Source organism: Gracilinanus agilis, chromosome 6, assembly GCF_016433145.1.
Source record: "Gracilinanus agilis isolate LMUSP501 chromosome 6, AgileGrace, whole genome shotgun sequence".
Classification (NCBI taxonomy): Eukaryota; Metazoa; Chordata; class Mammalia; order Didelphimorphia; family Didelphidae; genus Gracilinanus; species Gracilinanus agilis.
The window spans coordinates 18,229,439-18,251,358 of NC_058135.1; the positions used below are offsets into that span (position 1 = coordinate 18,229,439).

The 21,920-nt window shown below is 41.0% G+C and overlaps 1 protein-coding gene across 1 annotated transcript in view; it reads left to right on the top strand.

The window, feature by feature from the left end:
• Positions 1 to 21,920, top strand: part of DLC1 (DLC1 Rho GTPase activating protein) — a 209,191-nt gene that overhangs the window by 55,586 nt on the left and 131,685 nt on the right. Inside the window, exon 4 of the mRNA XM_044681134.1 lies at positions 16,289 to 16,322. Coding sequence (XP_044537069.1) covers positions 16,289 to 16,322 — 34 coding nt within the window. The remainder of the gene's footprint in view (positions 1 to 16,288; positions 16,323 to 21,920) is intronic.

Consider the following 21,920-nt stretch of genomic DNA (forward strand, 5'->3'; position numbering starts at 1 on the left):
GGGCAGGCTTGCCGGAACTCACACAAGAAGCAGTCCGGCGGAGCGGCGCTTCGTCCTCAGTCCTGGGAGATCCGGTGTCTCCAAGCCGCCCGTCCCCCATCGGCAAGGACATGTAGGTGCTGGTACCGTTTACAAAATTGTCAGCAAGCCGTGAAAGAAAAGGCATCTCTGTTTTGTATGCTGGCCTAAAAGCTGTGCTCCTGAGCATTTCCAGGGCTGACGGTCCGGGAGGTGGCCGAAGGGGACGTTGACCCTGAATAGTCCGGCTGTAGCTTGGCCAAGTTTGACTCCAGAGAGCTTAGAGAAGGCCCTTCCTTCCCTCTTTTGGTACAATCTAATGATCTGTGAGGGGTGGCACCACATATAATATCAGACCCTTTGGGGTATACTGGTTAATTTTGCCCAAAGATGTTTTTCTCTTTTTAAAAAAAGTATTCGTGGGGGCAGCTGGGTAGCTCAGTGGATTGAGAGTCAGGCCTAGAGACAGGAGGTCCTGGGTTCAAATCCGGCCTCAGACACTTCCCAGCTGTGTGACCCTGGGAAGGTCACTTGACCCCCCCATTGCCCACCCTTACCAATCTTCCACCTATGAGACAATACACCGAAGTACAAGGGTTTAAAAAAAAATTATAAAAAAAAAAAGTATTCGTTATAAGGTATATTCTGAGAGGGGGAGAAGGAAAGATAGTTTGGAAAATGTAGGTGATAACAAAAAAAGTATCAATAAAAATAATTTTTCAAAAAAGAAAATGAATTTTGGGATCACACATGAGCAACAGGGTCTTAATGTTGGTTATAATAAACTTACTCCAAAACTCCAAAAGAAAGGAATTGTGCTCTAAATTTCACAACTCAATCATCCTTGGGTTGAAGATAGGCGATTCTGGCTTCCTGAAAGCTACATGGGAAGAGGATACTGCTCCTGCCATTTCTGCCATGCTTCAAATTACGCCCTGGGACCAGAGAGAGTCTGCTTTCCAAGCAAGAGTCCACCTAAGAGCAGAGACACACCTACTTCACCAACGAGCTTGCCATCTTGGGATGAATTTGTTTGGCTGGGACAATCCGTGAAAGAGGAAAATAACAAATGGCCCTCGACCCTGCGGCCCTCCCTTCTGCAAGAAAATGGCCGAGGAAGCTATGAATTACACCATTTTCAGACCACCAACAAACTGTCATCACTCTAAATGTGAAGTTCTTGTCCAATGACCAAAGGATGGACCTGGTGCTGTTGGAGCTGAATCTTGTCCATCTCAATAGCCTACTCAATGGAATCCAGAGAAAGAAGAATGTTGGGGCAGCTAGGTGACTAGGTGGATTGAAAGCTAAACCTAGAGATGGGAGATCCTGGGTTCAAATGCGACCTCAGATACTTTCTAGCTGTGTGACCCCCTGGGCAAGTCCCTTAACCCCCATTGCCTAGCCCTTACCACTCTTCTGCCTTAGGACCAATTCTAAGATGGAAGGTGAGGGTTAAAAAAAAAAAAAAGCAATTTGATATGACTCCAAATCAGATCAACAGACACTCTGATACTTCAATGTGTGAGAAAAAGGGAGAAAATGCAAAGGGAAGAAAAAGTGAAGATGAGGAGAAATACAAGGGATAAGCATGAGAGAAGCCAAAGATTGTTAGATTACACAAAGCTCCCACCTCCATACGACAAATACTTTCTTTGAAAAACTAATTGGTCAGCATGGTGAGTATCCAATACCATCATAAAAATCTATGGTTGATATTAATAAGCACTGACAGGGCAACTTAAGCTTTGTAAAGCACTTTACAAACATTATTTCATTTGATCTTCGTTAACAGCCCTGTATGATAGGTGACGTTATTATATCTATTTTTTACAGATGAAGAAACCAAGACAAAGAGTTCAAGTGACTTTCTTGGGGGACACAGTTAACTCTTTCTTCCTAAGTCAGCTATCTGTTTTTAAACAAACCAAAGATTATTTTTAAGTGAAGAATTAAAATAAGAAAAAATATGACATATAATTGAAAGAGCTTAATCATAACTGATTTAAACAAGCAAATGAAAAGCAAAATTGGAAAATGGACAGCAAAAAAAGGTGGGGTGGACATCAATGATAAGTTTTAAACAATATTAATTAAATAGCACAACAAGAACGAGGAAGCCCAGAAAAATCTTTAGTAGAGCAACTGTTGACTTACTTGCCAAACAGAGGTGGTTGACACAGGACACCAGACTAGAATATAAACTTGTTTAGAAAATCTTACAAAGAAGGAAGTTGAATGATTAGGAGCAGAATCACATCATCATAGAAAGAAAAGCAGGGGAAGGTAAAACCAGTTTAAAGAAAGTAACTTATCAAAATCATCCCTAGCGCATTTTAGGGCAAAACTAGAAGGAGGGCTACAGACAAGAAAAACGGAAAAGATCTGCAAAAATCCTTATAACAAATTTTTCTCTATCAGAGATGCTTATAAAGCAAGTACAAACGACACCAACGAGACTGTGGGAGCATAAATAAGGCATCTGAAGGAATGAAGGCACTAAAATGTAGGGAAATTCTGGGACCTTATCAATACTGAAAAGAGGTGACTGAAAGAACTACCAGTATATTTGCCCACTCTCTCATCAGTGTGGATTCTTTATAAGAGCCATTTACACATGGAATGAGGGCACCATAAACTATCACCACAGGTGATAGTCAACACCAGACCACATCTCAATCATTTCACAGTTATCTGAAGGATAGTTTAAATGTAGCATTGATTTCATAAAATTCATAAAATTATTTCCAGTAGTATTACCATTTTTATATGAAGCCAACAATGGACAATTTATTTCTTCAATTACACATCTTTTATTTCCTTAAAGAGTATGTTATAGTTGTATTCATGTAATTTAAGTAGACTCCCAAATATATCAAACATTCGATAGTTATTTTGAATTAAATTTCTCTTTCTATCTCTTTCTGCCAGACTTTGTTGGCAATATAAAGAAGGCCCATGGTTTCAATGGGTCTTATATTCTGCTACTTTACTAAGGATATTAATTGCTCGAATTAATTTTATTTGAAACACTAGGGTCCTCTAAATGAACCATCATGTCATCTGCACGGTGGTATTTTTATATCTCCTGTGCCTTTATTTGATCTTACTGGAAAAGCTGCTGTCGTTTCCTTATTCTAGATAACATTAGCTCTTGGCTTTAAACAAATATTGTTTATGCTATAAAGAAAAAGTTCATTTATTCTAACACTTTTTGGGGTGGAAAGGAAGTATTCCTGTAGAAAGCTATTATATTTTGTCAAAAAACTTTTTTATGCATCTAATAGGGTTCTTTTTTGTTTTTGTTTTTTTACCCTTGTACTTCAGTGTATTGTCTCATAGGTGAAGATTGGTAAGGGTGGGCAATGGGAGTCAAGTGACTTACCCAGGGTCACACAGCTGGGAAGTGGCTGAGGCTGGGTTTGAACCTAGGACCTCCTGTCTCTAGGCCTGGCTCTCACTCCACTGAGCTACCCAGCTGCCCCTCTAATAGGGTTTTTAAATTTTTGTTAGTATGTCTATTTCATTAATAATTTTCCTAATATTGAACCAACCCTGAATTCATGACATAAATCCAATGCAGTCATAATGTATAATCTTTGTGATATGTTGCCAAAACCTCTTTGTTAATATTTTACTCCATCTTTAGGCATCAATACTCATCAGACACATTGACCTATCATTTTTTGCTTTGCTTTATTTTTCATTTGTTTAGGCATCAAGACTACTTGTCTCATTGAAGAAATTCAAAAGGTTGCTTTCTTTCTCTATATTTACAAAAAAATTGAGTTAATTGTAATTTGAAAGTTCTATACTCCACTTGGAATTGAGATTTTTGTCTCTGTAACCTGCTTTATAGCATAATCAATTTCTTTTTTCTTATATTGCTTTATTTAAATTCCTTTTTTATTCTGTCAATCTAAGTAATAATATTTTTGTAGATATTCACCCATTTAATTTATCAGTTTCATTGGTCTGTGGTTGGGTATCATAATGTCAAGTTCTGTCATCTGTTCCTAATTCTCCTCCTTCAGTTTTGAATAGGGTAATTGGATTTTCTTTCTTTCTAAAACCAAATTAGGTTTTTAAAAAATCTCTCCATTAGATTTTGCCACAGTAGAGTTTCCCATAAAATAACTCAAGATTTTATTTCAATTTTATCAATTTTTTAATTTTCAGAACTTTCATTTTTTTAAGTTAGAGGTTTTTTTCCTTTTCAGTTTTTTTTTTAATTTGCATGACTGGGTCATTGATCTCTTCTTCTTCTCTTTTGTTGATGAAAGTATTTAGATGAGAGGGAAAATTCCCTTAGGACTATTTTTGGCCACATATTGAAAAGTTTTCCTAAATCGTATTGTTTTTATTTTCTTTGATGAAATTATTTATTGTTTCTCTGTTCTTTGATCCACATATTCTTTAGAATTATATTTTTTAGTTTTCATGGAGGTTTGACTTCTTTCAAGTGGCCCTTATTGATTATAATTTGTATTGCATCCTTGTCATTAAAGTATGTTTAATATTTATTCATTTTTGCATTTTATGAGGTTTTTTTATATTTTAACATATGGTCCTTTTTTTCAAAAGATGAGCTAAGGGGGAAAATATTTATACTTCTCTTGATCCTTAAAGGTCTTTCATATCTAACTTGTTAAAATTTTGATGAAAATCTTTTTATTTGAAGCTAAATTTTTCTCTGTCTGAAAGGGGTGCATTGAAATGCTCAGCCATTATAGTTTTACAATCTATATGGTTTTGCTATCTTTCTCCCTGTAATTCAATGAGTTTTAGTCTTTCAATATTTAGAGGTAATGTAATTCAATGCATATTGCCACTATCTACTCATCTCTTCATCTGTCCCATAGGAATATTGTTTTATTTTCTATTTTTTAAACATAATATAAATTGTCTTATGTCTTTTATCATTTCTATTTTACTATTGTTTCCCTCTGCTTATGGTTACCAATCCCTGCTTTTCTAAATTCTCTTCATGCATAATGAGTTCTGCTCTCCCCCTTTATTTCAACTCTTACGAACTTTTATATTTCAAGTGTAGTTCTCGTGAACATATTGTTAGATTCTCTTATTTAATCCATTCTATTACAATCCTCATTTTGATAAGTCATTTCCATTTGTGACTATTATTGTTAATTTTGCTTTTCCCTCTTTAATCTCATTTTATGATTTCTCTTCTTTTTCCCTCCTGCCCCTCCACCAATTTACAAAGAAGTTCGGGAAAGAAAAAGAATAGCATGGACACTAGTAATCTGCTATTGAAGTAGTGCATTCCTCAATCTCTATACCTCTCCTCTCTTCTCCAAGATCAGAACCCAATTACTGGTCCTTACACTTTATTTCTCTCCTATTAATTCTCCCTTTATGACCTATCCTTCCAAATTGAACTTTATTTATTTGTGACTACTTCCTCCCCAAATTTACCTTTCCCCTAAAATAAATCCTTCTTGCCCTTCCTCCTATTCATCCATTCCCTGTTTGTTTTAATGTATTCCTGCATCAAATGTGTGCACACATATTTGTGTGTTCAATCTTTATCATCCTTTGTTTAGTTTAAAGAAAATTGAAGTTCCAAATTATGGTCTTTTCATTAAGAAGACCTAAGAGTCCTCTACTATATTAAAAGACTCATTTTCCCCTTGCACTAGTATTATACTCTGAGTACTCATGTTGAGTTATTCTTGACTGTAACCATTTATTAATTTAGAATACTATATTCCAAGATTACTTTTCCTCTTAAGTAGTTAGGGCATAATCTTGTACAATCTTCACATTGGTTTCCTAGTCCTTGAATTCTTTCTTTATGACTTCTGGCAATATTTTTTCCTTGACATAGAAGTTCTGGGCTTTTGACTATGACATTCATAAGTGTTTTCAGTTTGGAGGCATTTCATAAAATTCATTGTGGATTACATTTTCATTTTGTCATCTAGTTCAGTATGACTGGGGAAATCTTTGTTTATGATTTCTTGAAATATAGCATCTAAGTTTTTTATTCAGTTATGGTTTTCAGGTAGATTGTTACTCCCCTTACCCTATTTTGTCGGTCAGATGTTTTTCTTTTAGTTTTTCAGTCTTTTGACAATGAGAACTCTAAGGAAAGAGTAAAGGAAGCTCATTGAACTGATTCTTGCCTCCTTTGGTTAAGAAGAGCCCAACATGGGATTCAGGATGAAAAGAAATAAACAAATATCATGAGATAACTGCCAAAAAACCTAGTCCAAGGACACAAGATCACAGAATATGAACGTGGAAGGAACCCTAGATATCTTTGAATTCAATCACTTCCCTTTTTAGAAGAAACCCAATCCTAGGGAAGGGAAGATTTTTTTCCCAATGTCATCAAGAAAAGTAGAGTTTAAATACAGTAGGTGGTGCAGTGGATAAAGTGCTTGGCCTGGAGTAAGTGAAGAACTGAGTTCAAATGCAGCTTCAGACACTTACTAGAAGGGTGACCCTGGGCCAGTCAGTTAACCCTCTTTGCCTTGGTTCCTCATCTGTCAAATGAACTGGAGAAGAAAATGGCAAACAACTCCAGTATCTTTGCCAAGAAAACCCCTAACCGGAGTCAGGAAGAGTTACATACACTTTGGAAGAAGGCAGAGAAGGCAGGAGATAGAGGTAAAGAGGGTAAGGGAGCCTCAGGAAAGTCCGGAGTGGGAAATGGAAGAACAGTGAGCAGGCCAGGATCACTGGACAAATGAAGTCAGGGGGAGCAAGGGGCACGCAGGCTGCAAAGGAAGGGAGGGAGGGTCCGGCTACGAAGGGCTTCAAAAAGCCAAACAGAGCACTTTATCCTTGATCCTGGGGATAATAGGGCTTGTCTTAGTGTTTTTAAATGGAAGGACAAGGGCTCTTTCCTGAATGAGAGAGTTGGACTTACAAGGGTGACCCCCGGGAGGGCACGACCTGCCACAGATGAATAGGCCAGACTTTGGAGCCAACTTTTACGTAGAAGAGAGGACGGCTTAGCCCCCAAAAGGGCCATTTGGGAGAACACAATGCATCTCCCTTTTTTCTGAGGGAGGAGCGTCTATTCCCAAAAGTCTCTTATCTCTCCTGTTAGCCTTTCCCTAAGACTAGGAGGCAGAGAAGGGACAGAGCTTAGGAGGATGGGAGGAAGGGGGGAAGGAACATTTTAACCATTCCACAGGACTGGAAAAATAGGAAACACAAGATCCTCGCTCTCTGTCTGTGGGACCTGACTTTCAAGCCTTGGGGCCCTTTCCATGCTTCCCATGACCCTTGGTCTCTTCAAGCTCTACTTGGGTTGTTGTGTTGGTTGCTATAAACAGCTCTTTAAGCTAAACAGTCACTCTACAGATGACATTGGGGGAAATAACTCCATGTTGCTGAGCTCGGCTTGAACCCCTGCAGGAGGAGGGACAGCTTAGCTCAAGGACCAAGGAAGGGGACCCTCCTTTTAAGGCCTTCCTAAATTCGACTTTTTCAGAATAGCATAGCTTTTTCTGTGTCCTGGCAACAGAGAAACCTCTTTGATCACAACAGGGAAAACTAAGTTATTCAGTCATCTGCCTCTAATCACAAATGGATGGTGGCCTCATAGGAAGTGGGCACAGATGGTCCAAACAGAGTCAGACTGTGTTGCACAGACTAGTGAAAAAGGCCAAATTTTTCCGTCCTTCCCTGGAGCTCACTGGTCTTCCCCTTCTTATACCAAGCCAAGTAGCCTCCTTAAGGAATCCCAGTTCTGCAAGTATCCTCCCCCATGGACAGTCTGGGTCAGGATGGGACCCAGGGCTCTCAGAAACTATGCCAGAGTAGTCTAGGCTTGGCCAGGTCCTGCCAGGCTAGAAAAACTCCAGTGGCAATCAATCATTGAAGGATTATGTGCCGGGTGCACGAGAAGGCTGCCCACCAAGGAAAAGGTTTGGGGGCCCACAAACTCATAAAACAACCGTAGGGCATAGAGGGTTGCTACCTGCAACTGTGGCTGGAGTTCTCAAATCCCCAGTGAGTGGAACATTAGGTCCTCTTTGAGAATCAGGTTCCCCCCCATAAGTAAAACCAATAAAGAATAAGGTACAGAGGTACAGCCTCTGGCTTCTGTTCTTTTTTACCCCATGGAGAAGACACTGAAAATCTATATGGTTCTCAATAGGCAAACAGGGGAAAGAGTCTCACTTTAGACAGCTACCTACCAACTCTTAGGAGCAATTCAGTACAGGGGGCCATGAAAGTAATTTGTTGTTACTATTCCTATTTTGACTAGCAACTCAAGGCATCCCTGATCCTACACAGACCCCTTCAAACATGGTAGCCCTTTCACTTAAAAGCATGGCTCAGGAGCCCCCATTGGTGTGTCTACTTTTTGCCAGCCAGAGGACATAATTAGGACACACCTGGCTATCCCATTGGCATCTCAAACTCAATGCAGTGATCCCTCACCTATCACAGGAGTTACATTCCAGAGACCCCCACAATAGGTGAAAATCCGCGAAGTAGCGGCATTACATTTATTTTATTATTTATATAGATTTTAAAGCTTTATAAACCCTCTCCACTCAGCTATAAACCTTTCCCACACTCTTATAAACGCTGAGCCAATCAGCGCCCAGGATACACAACACAGCGCTGGGCTTGGTCGCCTTTCATTCCATCAGCCAATCTCACGTTGGCAAACTTGAGCAAATGGTAGTGGCACACTGCATTTCCATTGCTGCGGTATGGTATTCATCTGCAAAATCCTATGCTATAGCAAAAACTCCCCAATAAAGAATTGGATTTTTTTTTTTTTAAAAAAACCACAATACAGTGAAGTTGTGCGGTGAACTGCAATATAGAGGGACAACTGTATGTCCAAACTAGAACTCATTATTTCTCCCCTTTTCCCAATTTTCCTGTGACTTTTAAGGGCCCCCCATCCTCCTGGACATTGAGGACATTGTCCTGGTGTTATATTTGACTCCTTTTTCACAATCATCTAACATATATAATCCGTTATCATTTCATTCAACTGTTATCATTTGTGCCTTCACAACATTTCTCCTGTGGTTGGTCTTCTTATAGTCACCACCCCTGGCTCAATTCTCCCTCCTCTCCCGCCTGGACTATTACAATAGCCTGGTGGTTGGTCTGCCTGTGTCAAATCCTTCTCTACTACATTCCATTCTCTAGTCACCAATGTGATTTTCCTAAAAATGTAGCTCTTAGTATGTTACTCTCAACTCAAACACTAGTGGCAATCCATTCCCCCTAGGTTCTACTAAAAAGCAATCTGTTTAGTATGTAAAATTCCTCAATTTCCAGCATTTTTAAAAATTTTTTTTTAAACTCTTACCTTCCATCTTGGAGTCAATACTGTGTATTGGCTCCAAGACAGAAGAGTGGTCAGGGTAGGCAATGGGGGTCAAGTGACTTGCCCAGGGTCACACAGCTGGGAAGTGTCTGAGGCCAGATTTGAACCTAGGACCTCCCGTCTCTAGGCCTGGCTCTCCATCCACTGAGCTACCCAGCTGCCCCAATTTCCAGCATTCTTACACCTTACTCACTTCCATGTACTCTATCATCCAGATACGCTGACCTCCTTGTTGTTCTCATGTAAGACACCATCTCCTGACTCCATGATACCTAAATGCTCTTCCTTATCACCCCTGCCTCTTAGCTTCTCTGACTTCCTTCAAGACTCAGCTCAAAGTGCCTTGTATCTGAGATTACCTCATGTTTCTACTACATGTATATATACATATATATACATGTATCTTGCACATATAAGGCTGTTTGCACTTTGTCTCCCCATTAGAATGTGAGCTCTTTGAGAGGAGGGACCCTTTTTGGCTTTCTCTGTCTCCCCAAAGCTTAGCACACTCGTGATTTGTAGCAAACGCTTAATAATACTTGCTAAATAACTAGATGACAAAGAAAAGATATTTAATGATATAACAGTAAGAAAAGGACCAATAGATTACTCCTCCACAAATTTACAAAATCCTGAAGAATGGACATGTCCAGGGAACATGTGTGGAGAAGCGTGTATTTTGGAACACGATTGGCCCGAATGTCCAAGTGAAGGAACACACAAGAGAGAGAATATGAAACGTGGATGACCAGGACTCTTGGTCATGCTACTGAACCTCCATTGTCTCGTGGTCATTACATTGTCCCCCTTCCCCAGAGTCCTGCTCCTGCTAGGTAAGGAATTGTTCCCCTTTGATCTCCAGTGGCCAGTGCTGGGGTGCTGTTCTGCTGGATTTGTCTTTGTTGCTGGACATCTCCCCTGGGCTCATGGTGGCCGAGGTTCTTCCTGGCAGCCTCTGGGTTTTCATTGGGATCTAGAGACAAGGGCCGTCTCTTCTCCCTCACTGAAGGGATGAGCTTTGCTTTTTCTCTCTTCAAAGCTGAGAAGCCTGCGCTCATTAAATGCAGGGAGTAGGACCTTTCCGGCTTTATTCTTCAAATAGGGAGAAAACTTCAAGTGTCTTCTTTCCATAAGGAGGGGAATCACTGAGGCTCGTCTGTATGCAGCTGTTTTCTCCAGAAAGACTCTTGTCTCCAGAGGCCACCCTACCTGTACCTGCTCCGTCCCAGTCACCAGGGTCAGTGTCACTGTTGCAACCTCCATCTGACCTGAAACTGGAAACTTTCCTCTAATGTCTATCAATCCCTGACTGCCAACATATATTCCTTCAAAGGGACTTCAAAGGCATACAGTTAAGTACTAAGGCTTCTAAGGATCTAAGCCCCAGAGTATTAACTCATCTGCCCAAGATCCTTTGGGTCTCCCAAGTAAATGAGAGGAAGAAGGAAAGACAAAAACCAAAATAAAGTAATAATCCACATTCCTGTCTTTGTGGCTGACGATGGCCATACAATCTTTGCACCACCCAATATACCAATGGTTCCCAAACTTTTTAGCACCCCTTGTCATATACTATCACCTCCCCCTTACAGTTATTCACCGCCCCCAAATGCACCTGTGGCCATCACGGCTCTCCTGGATCGCTGCAGCACCCACCAGGGGGTGGTGGCGCCCACTTTGGGAATCACTGAAATATATGCTCTCCCTGTCCCAAGCACCACAAATGATGAAGAATAGGTTATTCATCTACTCAGTTGAACTAGGGGAAGTGACATAGAGTGACTTGTGACCTCTCCCCACTACAAACCCAGAAACTTCACTGGGTCCTCACAAGAACCCTAGGAGGTAGGCGTGTTGAGCATTATTATCCCCATTTTCATTTTACAGATGTTACAATAGTAAAGGATGCTCTGCTCTCTTATCCCTCCACCCACACACAGAAAGAAAATAAATATCCTCAAAACAAAGGTAAGTTGGAGGTGCGTGTCTCATTGGGGTAAGAGGAGAGAGCATCCGTAAGAACTGGAGCAGTCTATGAGTGCCAGGGGCCACAAAGCTGCAGAACAGGAATGAACCCAACCGGAGCCATTCCACATGGGTAGAGAAAGCAAGGAAACTATGAACTGTCACGTGGCATTGGAGCCCTAGAGCTACAAGGGGGCAGAGAGGAGAAACTGGAACTACAGGAACCTACCCACTCCCATGAGGCAGCAGAGCCCTGGGCTACAAGAGAGCAGAGAGGGGAAACTAGAACCACTTTACAGATGAGAAAACTAAGGTTGAACTTGAACCCACATCTTGTAGGGTCTAAGTTAAACATAATGGATAGAGTCAGTCTCCGAATTGGGAAACCCTGCCTCTGAATCCATGGGCAAAGTCCTCTTGTGGTTTCCTAGGCAAATCTCTAGGACTAAAAGTTATTTCCAAGTGACCAGTGGAGCTTAGTGGAGGGAGTTTCTTCACCATACAGGGAGTTCCCACGCAGATGATCTCACAAATGATTTCCTTCCCACTAATAAATTAGACTAATATACAGAGATAAGGAAATGGTTTGTCGTTTTTTTAGTCCTTTCTCCACCCTGTGTCTTCCCATGCCAATCTTACCACCCTTAGCCAGCACTGGCATACCTAGCAGGGTCACAGATTGAACCTTGGGGACACCCCAGGATTCATGAAACTCCAGTGAAATGAGTGTTCCCAGAAGAGAGAGCCAGGAGCAAGAACTGGGAATTACAGAGGCCAATTTGAATTTGACATCAGTGAAAACTGCTTAACAACGTGAGCTGTCCCAAAATGCAGTGAGCGACCTGGAGAGATGGGGACGGGGTTCCTCTTTCCTGGAGGACATCGAGCAGAACCTAGCATTCCTTTGGCTGGTGTTTTATACTACAGTAGTATAGCATAGTAGTGTATAGTATATAGTTTTATAGTATACTTTCCTGTATGGCTTGAACTGGAGAAGAGTCAGCCAACAAGCCAAGCACTGTGCTAAGCCCTGGGGATACAAAAAAGGCAAAAGACAGTCCTGGTTCCCAAAGGGCTTACAATATAAGTAGTGGGAGAGGACAACCTGACCACATACATCCATGCACAAGCAAAACATATGCAAAATGAACTGGAAATCATGCAGAGGGCCAGCACCAGCAGGAAGATGGGTTGGGACTTGTGAGGCCCTGAGGTCACGTCCAACTTTTTGAATGTATGATTCCATGAAAGGTAAATTTTGTTCTCTAGCATTTGTAACCCAACTCCCCTAAGTTCCTCCTGTCGCCCACTCCCTTAACAAAGAAATGTTTTCTGCTGCAAAGGAGAAAGTCCCATTCACACCTTCTTCCTCTATTACCCATCCACATCTGTCTTTTCCATTGGTTTTCTCTCGTTTCTGAAATCTTTGTTTCTTAAAACTATACACCAAAGGTTTTGAGAGATGCTGATTTTCTTTCATTGTATTCCATATATGATATTGACTTTTGCATTGTCATAACCTTTGGCTTTTTCTGGATGGAATCTTGAATTTGTCATACTCTTTGGTTTTCCAAGGTCTGTTCTATAGCTACCATGTTGCTTGCCTGTACTCAGATAATATGGAATTCAGATTTTTTTTTACCATGGAAACCAGTCAGATGTTGATGTAACCTTCCAAACCCTTCCCACAAGTCTTCAATAGCTTTCTCAAGATTTCTGCAAGGGTATAGTTTTGGATACCAATCTTTAGGAGTATTGGCACACTAAAGCATTTGTCTTTCTTCCTATGGGCTTTACTGTGGGAGAATGGTATCCACATGGATTATTGTATGTAAATCTGGAAATGTTTTTACACTATCTTCCAAACATTAAATAAGAATTTTATATTTAGGGCATGTTTTCATGTGAGGCTTATTGTGGTATATGGTATGAGATCATAATATAAATCTAATTTCTGCCATATTGCTTTTTTAGTCTTCCCAGCATTTTTTATCATATAATGATCCTTACTCTACTGTTTGGTTTTCTTAAGTTAATTAAAGACTATGAAAACTATGTTCCTGGGTCTTGTGTAAAGAATCTGCTCCACTAATAAACAGATAGATGGCAGATAGAATTGATGCTAAGTATTGGTCCCAAGGCAGAAGAGCAATAAGAGCTAGGCAATTGGGGTTGTGACTTGCCCAGGGTCACACAGCTAGAAAGTATCTAATGTTGGATTTGAACCCAGGACTTCTCATCTTTAGACCTGGCTCTCTAGCCACTGAGCCACCTATCTGCCCCAAGTATATCTAAGATGAAAGGTAAGGTTTTCTTTTAAAACCTTGTGTGTGTGTATATGTATGTATGTGTATATATATATATTTGTACTATATATATTTGTACTGTATATAGATGTAGATATTGATGAAGAAAGAGATGGAGATGAGAGAAATGAATTAACCTTTTCTTCCTCAAGACTCATTTAGTGTTATTTATTCTATCTTTGCAAAGTAACCCCTTAGTAGTTTCATTGGTATAGCATTCAGTAAGTAGATTAATCTCCACAATACAGCCATTTTTATTACATTGTGATGTCCTGACCATAATTATTTAATACTTTCCCAATCGTGTAAGTCTGTCATTATTTCTATAAATAGTATCCTCTAGATAAATTCCCATAGTTGCTGTTTGTGGTCCGTTAGATAGACCCATGCTTTGCATTATGAAAGGGGTGGTTGGTCCCAGTGACTCAGCCACCACTTTTCCTGCAGTGATGGCATTGAGGAGGTATGGACAAAACTGGTAAGCTGGCTTCCCTAGATGCTGAGCTCAAGAGCAGAGAGTGCAGAACAAGGGAGACCTTCAGTGTTTGTGTTTGGTTTTCTTTCCACATTTGTGGATCTGTCATTTGGAAGTTATTAGTAGGGGTTCCTTTGTTCCATCTTGAGGAGGGAAGAGTCTTGGTGAAGTTAGGGCAGACCCATGTGGCCAGCAGGAAAATCCCATTAATTGCTTCGTTGCCAAAAATGTTGACTCATTTCCTGGAGATGCAGTTCAACTGCAGCAGATGGAAACCATTAGCCAAGGACACTGGCGGATTCAGAACTACTCTTGAGGTGGGAGCACTGACACAGGCAACATTTCCTCACTGAGCTGGGTGTAGATACAATAGGGAATGGACAGTAAGAGGCAGTGCAGAGCTAAGAACTGGAATCAGAGTTGAATGACAATGTAGGTTCTGACATTCACTACTTCTGTATTTTTGAGGCAGGCACTTCCTTTCCCTGAACCTCGGTTACTTTGTTCCAAAAATAAAAAATGTTTGAAGTAAAACTACGGTAATGAAGAGAACCCTGAAAATGAAGGCAGGAAGACCTAGGATCAAAACTTGCCTTAGACACTAGCTATGTGATGCTAGGCAAGTCACTTAAACTCCCTGGAAGAAGGAGGGGTTTCATGGCTTCTCAATGCTCTTTTAGCCCCAAAGGATAATCCTGTGATCCCATGAACTCTAAGAGACCTCCTAGGTTTAGATCCCAATATCCTACTTTCTCCAAAATGTACTCAGCACAACTCAGATTTCTACTCGTCATCTTTTGTAAACTTGGAGTAATTTGCCATTTCACAAGTGTCTCCTTTTGTGCCAGGCTGCTGAGAGGACCTGTCCAGCCACAAAAAAAGACAAAGAACCACAAAATCTCAGAGTTGAAAGGGACCTCTGAGGTCACATAGTTACCTTTCATTTTAATGAGTAAGAAACGGAGGCCCAGAGAGGAGTAGGGATATACCTACGGTCATTTAGTCAGTTAGCTGCCAAATCAAAGCTGGATCCTTGGCCAGTGTTCTCTCCATGACACCTTCCTTCTCTCTGGAGGTGGGTCTATGGCCAGTCACATTCTCATTCATTGACAAAATAGGAGAAGGTCAAAATGGCCAGAGGAAGAAATTAGTACGATCTCCGAGGGGAACAAAAAGGGGGCAAAGGATTCTTCATATCAGTCTCCATTAGCCAGTTGTTCCCCAGGTATTCCTTCCCATCTCCTTCCTTTGTGTCTTGGTCTAGATGTATCCACTATATCACCTCTGCTCTCCTCCAAGAGTCTTCTTTCCTGATCTCTCTCTCTCTCTCTCTCTCTCTCTCTCTCTCTCTCTGTCTGTCTTTCTCTCTCTCTCTCTCTCTCTCTCTCTCCCCCTACTTGGTGTTTTCTTTTTGCCTTGTCTGTATCTTTCATTTTCTTTTCTACGTACCTGTTATCTCTAAAGAAATGCTGGTAAGGAGCACTCCATTTGTACCTCTGTATCCCCAAGAATTATCACAGGACTTAGCTTGTAGAAATCAGTTGAATCGTGAATAACTGAATGCCCTTCTTGCCTACACACTCAGTGACATCCTACTTCCTTAGAGTTCATGAAGGGGATGGGAGCAGCACACACACAGCACCCCCTATTGTTAACCAGTCCTACAAGAACCTGGCATAAGGTGAAATAACATTCCTGGGAGCATTGAGCTTCAGAGAAACAGAGCTGAATGAGGAAGAGCTAAAACTGCTGTGAGGAGGATGGGGGGAATGTCTCAAGGAAGCCAGAAGTCAGTGGGGACGAAGCTTGCCAGGGGAGAATCAGGGAACAGGAGACTGAGAAGTGGGGGACTTGACCATAAGGGGAATGAGAATTCAGATTCCCTGACAGTGGTGAGGATTCAGGAACTTTGGGTGTCGATATATCTTAATAACCTTTCCCATCTGGAAAATGAGAATAACACTAAAATACTTGGTCGACTTATCATACAGAATGGCGCTGAGGAAAGGGGTTGCCAAACCTTCACATGCTCTTAGAAATGAGAATTATTCTTGGAACTCCTACTTGATTGTGACAGATTTGTGTGGCATTCCTGTTTCTGCTGTATTGATCATCTTGATTCGTAGTACGTATTTTTTGTGCTTCTTTCTTAGTAACATGATTTAATTGTTTGTTTGTTTGTTTGTTTTTCAGGCCATGCCCAGTGCTTCAGAGAAGGGGAAAGCTGGTAAGTTGCCACCCAGTGGCTGTTTATCTCTCTTTGGTCACTGATTTTCATGCCTTAAAGGACATTCAGGAGATGTCTGACATTTTCAGATTGGTCTGAATTCAAGTCAAATGGAATTGTAATTTCCTTTAATTCTCTCTTGCTGGGAAGATGAATGAATATGGAGGAATCTTTGAATACTCTGGTGATGTGTAGACAGGCATAGCTGGCTTATATGCTTTTAGCAAAGTGAATTTTTTTTCCTGGCATGATAATATATAACCTATGTGTGACAATGTGGTTACTGTGGTAGTGAACTGCTGAATTTGAGTGGGAAGGTGGGGGTGGATACAAGAACCCAAGAGAATGCATGTGAGATGCGCCCCTCTCCTCTGCTCTTCAAGCTGGCCGTGGCTCACAACAATAAACCAGGGAGAAATGTTGGCTCCACATTAAAATTTTCTTTCCTTCCTTCTATTTCGCCTTATTATCATCATCTTAGCCTGGCTTGGAAAATTGTCATAATTCCAGAGAGTTGGGTCCATATTTCTACTGTTTCCACACCTAGTTCTTGCCTCCTTCCATAATGAGCACCAGATAAATCTACTGTGTTAGTCTAAACCACCTGGGCTCCCGACGTCTTTTGTCCACTCAACCATACACAAAGGTTAGCAGCTGCTGGTACATTTTAGATCCCACTAGATGAAATGGTGGCAAAGGAAAAGACAGAAGTCCCCAAAAAGAGAGGACAGCTACTTTGGATGTATTGCCCTCGTAGAGAAGACTCCGGAGGAGCCAGGGAACTATCAGCATCTGCCCTCACTTGGGCTTAGCCGCGGGAAGCTGAATCTGTCCTTTGGGGCAGCAGGGGTCACCTCAACCAAACGGGCCCACCAGGGTCAGTGCTTACTGGTCAGTCATTCTAGTCACAGCTGCATTGCTAATGGGGTGGCCACTGCTGGGCCAGCACCTGCCACTTCTTTCAGAGGCTTTGAAGGAGAGAACAGAGAAGCCCAGATCCCCATGTGAAGTCTTTGACCTTGCAGAAGTCCACATGACCTCAAGATGGAGGCAACCTAATCTTGTACCCTGGGTCTTGACTTCTTCCTTCTTTGTGGTCCGTCCCACGCCACCCCAGGGCATGACCTCAGCTGCTGGTGAGGTCCTGGGAGAGTCATCCCTCTCCCTGGGGTGATTCTGAGGCAGGGCCACACTCCAAAGATCTCAGGCAGTCACCGAAGAGGATATCAGGAACCCCAGCAATCTTTGGGATGGAGGAAGGAGTCTTTTCTTCCAGAGAGCTTGGGAGGTCCTTTCATCTCACTAATCTCCTTTTGCATCTAAGTATCCCTTTTGATTTGTAGACATATTACACTTGGATATTTGGGATGTCCCATATTTCCTATTATTTTGTGTCTGGTCCATTTCTTTAGTCCTATAATATCAGAAGGTAAAAGGACAACATCAGAAGATTCAAGAGGAAATGGTCACTCATTTGATGGGATCTGTGGTTTTTCATGGCAATTCTAACAGAGTAGGAGAACTATACCTACTTATGCTATACGCCTAAATGATTTTAGGCTGCAGACTCTGAGCATCACTCAGAAAGAGATCAAATGGGAGTAGCTATTTTGCCTCCAATGTGTGAGGAGGAGTTGAATGTTCCCTATGATACAGGAGTCACTACAAAACAGACCAAAGACCGATATTGCCCTTGTTTCAGGAGCCCCAGCATCACTTCCCCCCTCCAGTCCCAGTTTTCGGTTTTCACAGAATCAAAGATTTAGGTGAAGGTCATAAATTTCAAACCCCTCATTTTACAGGTGAGGAAACCAAGGTACAGGGAGATAAGGTGACTTACCCAGGATCCCATGGCCAGTAAATGTCTAAGGTAGGATTTGAACTAGGACCCTCCTGACCCCCCAAATCCAGAACTCTGCCCACTCAGAAGCTCTGTTAAGACTTGCACAATAAGAATCTCACTTTAGAAAGTTCTGTGGGATGGGGAATATGTCAACGGAATCGAAGCTCCTCAGGGGTGGGGATTACTTGCTATTTCTGTCTTTTGGTCCCCAGCAACACCCCCTTAGTCTTTAGTCCAAAGAATTATTTTCTAGCTCTGGCTGGACTGAACAAACATCCCAGGCTCCTGCTTCTCCCTTCTAAGCAGCTGCACTTCATTCTTATCGTGGATAAAAGAGACTGTAGTAGTTGTGTCAAGTAGCCTCAGACTGTTTCTTCTAAGAACGTGGATCAGAGAGTGAAATAAGTGGCACTCAAAATTATCTGGAAGTTTCTATTTTGACATGTTGACTGCAGTAGTTCAGCTCATTAAGATAACCCTGGGAGTAGACAGAGACAGCCCTGCTAATGTAATATAAGGTGCTCATGTGTAAGATTGTATGTGGCAAGGGGAGGAGAGGTATCTAAATATATATAAATACATTGCTTATGGGTGGCATGGATAGATTTGATCTGAGTTCTAAGTCAATGGTCAGAGCAGGAGGAAGACCAGCTCCTCCTGGGAGGGAAAGGCCGAGCCCAGCAGCACCGCTCAGTCTGGGCACTCTTTCCTCCAGTCTCCATGACAGGTGGAGTGCTGAGATTATATTATCAGCCAGTCCTCAGATATCTCTGGTTTGTGAGTACTATTGGTTCAGAACAAAAGCGATTTTCTTGATTCTCTTAACTGGGGAGAGGACAGGTAACTCCAGGCTTCCAGCTGCAGAACACTGGTTACACAAAAGACCATTACAAATAGTGAGTAAACAAATACGTAAAGAACTGTCCAATTTATAAGAATACAAATCATTCCCCAATTGATAAATGTGAAAGAATGTAAGCATACAGTTTTCAGATGAAGAAATCAAAGATATATATATATATGTATATAATCTATAATCATGTGAAAAAATGCTCTTAGTATTGATTAGAAAAATGGTAACTAAAACAATTCTGAGGTACCACCTCCTACCTATCAAAATGGCTAATGTGAAAAAAAGGAAAATGACAAATGTTGGAAAAGGTGTGGGAAAACTGGGACACTAATGCACTGTTTGTAGAATTATGAACTGAACCAGCCACTCTGGAACTAAGCCCAAAAGGCTATAAAACTTTATATACCCTTTGACCCAACAATGCTCAGCAATACAATGTACAATTCAATGTATTCTCAGCAATGTGATGATCCAAGACAATTTTGAAGGACTTACACCTCCAGAGAAAGAACTGATGGAGTATAAATGCAGATCAAAGTATACCAACTGGTTTTTTTCACAGTTTTTCTTTTTTGATGTATGTTTTCTTTCACAACATGACTACTATGGAAATGTTTTGCATGATTGCACATGTATAACCTATATCAAGTTGCTTGCTTTCTCCATAAAGAGAATTAGGAACTCAAAAAAATTTTAACTGTTAAAAATTGTTTTTACATGTAATTAGAAAAAATAATTTTTTTTAAATAGTAAATTCCTTTACCCAAGCAAAAACAATAAACAGAAATTAGAATTCTATTAGATTAGAATATACCAAAAAATGCACAAGAATAAATGAATTCTAAGTGAGAGATAAGAACACAACTCAAACCAGGAAAAGAAGAATTTCTCATCTAAGGAAGATACATTCTCAGAATTCTCTAGAATTTTAAGCAAGTCTAGGAACATGATGGGGCTGGCTTCCTGTGCCGATTTGCCTTTCCAAAATGTTTCTCTTCACCACCTTCCAAAAAGTTCTTTCTCTCTGTGTGGCTTCAAAGTTTGTATACAATCAACTGACCCAAACCCCTAAGGACAGGTACACAATGTTGTATTCTTTGTTCTCTTCACCAATCAGGAGCCACATCTCCTTCCACAGAAGTACACTATACCACCTTAAGGTTAGGTGGAACTCGAGTTATACCAATTAATAACCACACCCTCAAGAGAAGAAAGGAAGCATGCTCTTGATGCCAGGGCCATCCTGGTGGGACCTTCAGGGATGTGGGATGGGTCTATGTACTTTTGCCTAGCTTCTGTCTCCCTAAATTCATACTGATGAACTCAGTTATTTTCAATAAATAGAAAGACCTTTACATAGATCATTAGTCCTAGAAGGACCACGCATGGCAATTGATGCAAATATTTTATTAAAATTTTCTTAAAATAAAAATCTTTGCTCTCTTTTATTTGCCTCATGGTTAAGAGAGTGAGACAGAGTGGTGTGTGTAACAGAGCTAGTTGGCCCAACTTGACTCTTAGAGCTTCACTTAAATTCTAGCAGTGAATTGTCTAAATACAATCGGTGTGGCACCAACCTCTATCTTGGCAGGGTTGCAGTGGGGTCAAGCAAGATCATCAATATAAAGTGCTGCCTGCGTCCCAAGGTATAATACAAACATTAGCTGTTGTTGTTTTCATTACTTTGGAATTGGGAAGGGCTGGCTTAATGATAGATGATGTGAAGAAGACATAGGAGGAATTTTGTAAGGCTGAAAGTTCCATATGAAACGCTGCAATTTAAAAAATAATAATAATAACGTGTTCTTAGACTCTACTGTGAGAGGCCCAGTGCTCAGGACTGAGGAGATCATTAGGCCTCATCCTTCTGCCTCATCCCCTGTTCAAACCACATATAGAGGAGTAAGCTGAGCACCCCATTTCAGGAGGGACATTGAATAAACTGGACCAGAATAGCGAGGTCCCTCAGTCATGCTATACCTAGATTGAAAGTTGAAAGAAATAAAAAGGTTGAGCAAAGAGATAAAGAGGAGTCATGGTGGCTGTCTTCAAGTCTAGACAAATGTCATGGGGAAGAGAGATCTAACTTCTGCTTAGCCCTTGAACATAGAACTAGGAATGATGGGAGGAAGGTTACAGAAAGGTAAAGTGAGCTTTGGTGAGAGTGGTCCAATAGTGAAATGGGCTTCCTGGGGAGGAGGAATGGGCTCTCTTTCCCTGGGGCTCTCCCAATACCCTCTGTTTTTCAGGGATGTCTTAATTTTAGATTGGATGATAAGCCCATTAAAGTCCCACTAATCTTGAAGATTCTGTGGTTCTAGCCAATGAGAATGTTTGGGATTTACTCCAAGCTGGACTTTAAGAGAATACATGTACATGCCGCTAATGAAAAGAATAAAAAACTTGACTTGGAAGAGACATCATGAGCCAGTTACATGAGATGTGAGTGCATAGGCTTACATTTGTTCTAAGTTTCTGATTGAAAGAAGTTAAAGGTTTGAGGAAATCATTTCAAAAAATTTATAAGGACATGAGAAAACCTAAGGAAACCCTTCGAGAAAGTCTACCTCCTTGATGACAAGATATATAGATATATATTCTAAATTCTTATTCCATGATGATTCCTGTGTCTCCAAACCCTTTCTCAATTTGCCTCAGGCCCAGGTTTCCTCTATGCTCCCCCACTTTTTTAAAGTGAGGACCACTGGTCTCTGAGCTGTAGAAGGAGGCCAGGGTTTGAGAAGGTACCATCGTTATTCAGAACAAGCCGAGTGACCCAGGCATGGAGAATGAGAAGGGAGAACACAAAGCTGAGGGTGAGAAAAACTGGGCATCTCAACTTCCCCATTTATAAAATGAGGGAATTGGCTTAGATCAGTTCCTTAACCTGAGGTTAATATAT